General features: G+C 51.8%; 2 protein-coding genes across 3 annotated transcripts in view; one reads left to right on the plus strand and one right to left on the minus strand.

The window, feature by feature from the left end:
- The window catches only part of BLNK (B-cell linker), a 72,283-nt gene that overhangs the window by 15,833 nt on the left and 54,431 nt on the right, over window positions 1-2,019 (plus strand). The gene's annotated exons all lie outside the window — the stretch shown is intronic.
- HNRNPA0 (heterogeneous nuclear ribonucleoprotein A0) lies at window positions 3-669 on the minus strand (the record flags this gene model as incomplete). Its single annotated transcript, XM_006756679.2, has 1 exon — window positions 3-669. A coding segment is annotated over exon 1 (570 nt), but the record flags the coding sequence as incomplete, so codon positions are not given.

A 2,019-nucleotide genomic window follows, 5' to 3' on the forward strand; every position in this document is an offset into this window, starting at 1 on the left:
CGGGAGCCGCCTCCGCCTCCGCCTCCGCGGGAGTGGATCTCCTCCTTGGGGACGGCCTTTTTCACCTCCACGCGATGGCCCTGGATCGGATGGAACTTGACCACTGCGGCCTTGTCTGCCGCGTCGTGATTCTGGAAATACACGAAGCCGAAGCCACGCTTCTTGCCGGACTGCTTGTCGGCAATAATCTCGGCTTTCTCTACGGTGCCAAACTGCGAGAAGTGCTCGATGAGGTCGCCTTCGGCCACGTCTCCTTTAAGGCCACCGACAAAGAGCTTCTTAACCTTGGCGTGGGCACCGGGCCGCGCCGAATCCTCCCGGGACACCGCCCGCTTCAGCTCCACCGTGTTGCCGTCTACGGCATGGGGAGAAGCGGCCATGGCGGCATCGGCCTCCTCCACATTGGAGTAGGTCACGAAGCCGAAGCAACGGGAGCGCTTGGTCTGGGGGTTCACCACCACCATGCAGTCCGTCAGGTTCCCAAAGACCTCAAAGTGGCCGCGCAGACCCGACTCACTCGTCTGCACATTGAGGCCGCCGATGAACAGCTTACACAACTGGGAATTCTCCATCTCCAAGGCCCGGGCCTTTCCCCCGCCCTGCGAGCTCCGAGGTGTCTCCGTCGCCGTTATCGTTGCCTAAGGCCTCTTCACAGATCGGGCCCAGCCAGTTGCTGGAGCCGCCACCGCCGATCACAGACAGGGAAGGGAAGGAGGGAAGGGGAGAGATGCTGGCTAGAGGACGAGCGGAGGAGACTGGAAGACAACCAAGGCCGCAGCTACCGCCACCTCCGATTCCCTATCAAGTCCCTCTGTTGGGGTCCAGCCCCAGCAGGTCCAGGGGTTCCCAAAGGTGTGGATGGAGTCAGCTAAGAAGGAATGACACGGAGGCAGCGTTCAGTTGATCATCACAGCCAGGTTCTGTCGTTATTGTCCTGTTACATCTGTATTTATACCAGTTGATTTTAATCCTATCCATTCTATCCCAAAGGTTAGAGCGTTTCTTATCTCCATTCCAAGGTTACTCTATTGTTCTATTAAGCTACGAGGAAGTAACTGAAGGAGATTATCCTAAGTAAAGATTATGTAGTTTAAGCGTGATTGTTGGTAGTTAAAGTGATTAACTACCCACCTGGCACTTAGTTCTAAGTGGTTTTACAGATTTATTCCCTTCCTTGGTCCTGTTAATCGCTAGCTCCAGGGAAAAAAAATCCCACCTGGGGAAACAACCTTTCTCGGGGAGGTGGGTCTGTTTAAAACACATAGTGCTAAGAGGGGGAGCAAACATATGCCATATACGCCAGGTCCCTTGAAACATAAGCTGTGCAGATGTTTCTTCCCTGCAGTGACTGTGTCAAGCAGCAAGGGTGGACCAGCTTCCAGCAAATTCCCCCATTTTTACTTTTTAAATGACAGCGCGTGTAAATCAGCGGCCACCTCTCGGATTGGGTTAAGACTCGGAGAAGACTTGTTTGTGACTTTGCCAACAGATCAGTCCGAGGCTTAACCTTCTATCGGCTCCCCACAGTTCTCATGTCAGATAGCCTGACTCTGAGTCCCATCTCTGTCTTTGTTGGGTGAAGGACCTGGGGGAAATGACTTCACTTCCTGGAGAAAACTTCTCATCTATAAAACTGGGATAATCACAGCAATGTGCATATACAAGGTGTATGTGAATGCACTACTGACCGTACACATAAAAATAGCTAAGGTGGTAATTTTTATGTGGTTATTTTTTATCCCAATTTTCGTAAATGGGGATGATTATAGGACCTACCTAGAATTGTAAGGGCTAAATGAGATAATGCCCCCAAAGTACCTGGCACATAATCCATGCTCAGTAAGTGCTGGCTTCCACCATTGCTGCCGTTGATGAACTGAGTCTGACTGGCATGGCTTCTTGGGCTCTGCCTGTGACTGTGGCTCTGGGCTGTGGAAGAAATCCCTGCCACGGAAAAGCTGATCCTCTAGCGGGAGATTCCAGCCATGTCTGGAAAAGGAAAAAAAAAAAACGGTATAA

The sequence above is a fragment of the Myotis davidii genome, unplaced genomic scaffold, assembly GCF_000327345.1.
Source record: "Myotis davidii unplaced genomic scaffold, ASM32734v1 scaffold332, whole genome shotgun sequence".
Lineage (NCBI taxonomy): Eukaryota > Metazoa > Chordata > Mammalia > Chiroptera > Vespertilionidae > Myotis > Myotis davidii.